Source organism: Camelina sativa, chromosome 12 (assembly GCF_000633955.1).
Source record: "Camelina sativa cultivar DH55 chromosome 12, Cs, whole genome shotgun sequence".
NCBI lineage: Eukaryota > Viridiplantae > Streptophyta > Magnoliopsida > Brassicales > Brassicaceae > Camelina > Camelina sativa.
The window spans coordinates 10,006,990-10,007,857 of NC_025696.1; the positions used below are offsets into that span (position 1 = coordinate 10,006,990).

Consider the following 868-nt stretch of genomic DNA (forward strand, 5'->3'; position numbering starts at 1 on the left):
CCAAGAACGAGATGGTCTGGAGTCTATCCAGTCCAGGAACAGGGTTATTTCCCACACTATCAATGATGTAACTGTTACAGATCTTGATCCTCGTTGAAGTTGGAACTGTTTGACATAAACCATGCTTTAGGTATTCCATTTTTTTTACAGCTATAAGTTCCATTGAAACGGTTATGTGAGATATGTGACCTTATATATAGTCAATCAAAGTTTACAGACGAAGTCTTCTACCTTTGCTACAATGTAATATCAGCTCTCTCTTTTAATTTTTCCAAATTGTATTTATGATCAATAACCAAGGGATTCTTGACGTATAATATCAAACCGGTTTGTTGACTTAACCAGTCCTATATCTTAGGCCATTTTTTTATTAATGTTTCTCGATGAAGAAGTAAGTGTCTTGCTTATCTATTGCTTTTCAGTACTTGTGTCATTTGTAACTTGAATATTGGTTCCACTTTGTTCCACACGGTCCTCACAACGTGTATTTATGGGTTAGGCTTTTCTCTCATGGCCAGTCAAGTCCTGGCAACCTGTATTTGTTTATGGGTGCCGCATGATTCATTGGCCTATTTTTCATTTAGAAAATAATAACGTTCTCAAAAAGAAGATATTTTAAAGACAATGACGGAGAGGCTGCCATTGATTGTCTTCCTTACTTCACATTTGTTTATATCTGGTAAGATATATTTTTTTTGGTTTGTTTTTGTTAATTGTTGTGTTTCTAATCTAATGTTTTGTTGACAGGAGTGTTGTCAATGAGTATACTTACCGTCGAGAACAAATGCAATAACACAATTTGGCCGGTAATCTTCTCATTTGATTCACATATCTCCACCACCGGCTTCGCTCTTAGAAGCGGGGAAGC

At 36.2% G+C, this 868-nt stretch overlaps 1 protein-coding gene across 1 annotated transcript in view; it reads left to right on the top strand.

Moving 5' to 3' along the window:
• LOC109127919 (cysteine-rich receptor-like protein kinase 11) overlaps window positions 1-113 on the top strand; it is a 3,125-nt gene extending 3,012 nt beyond the window's left edge. The window contains exon 4 of the mRNA XM_019233517.1: window positions 81-113. Within this exon, the coding sequence (XP_019089062.1) occupies window positions 81-113 (33 nt within the window). The remainder of the gene's footprint in view (window positions 1-80) is intronic.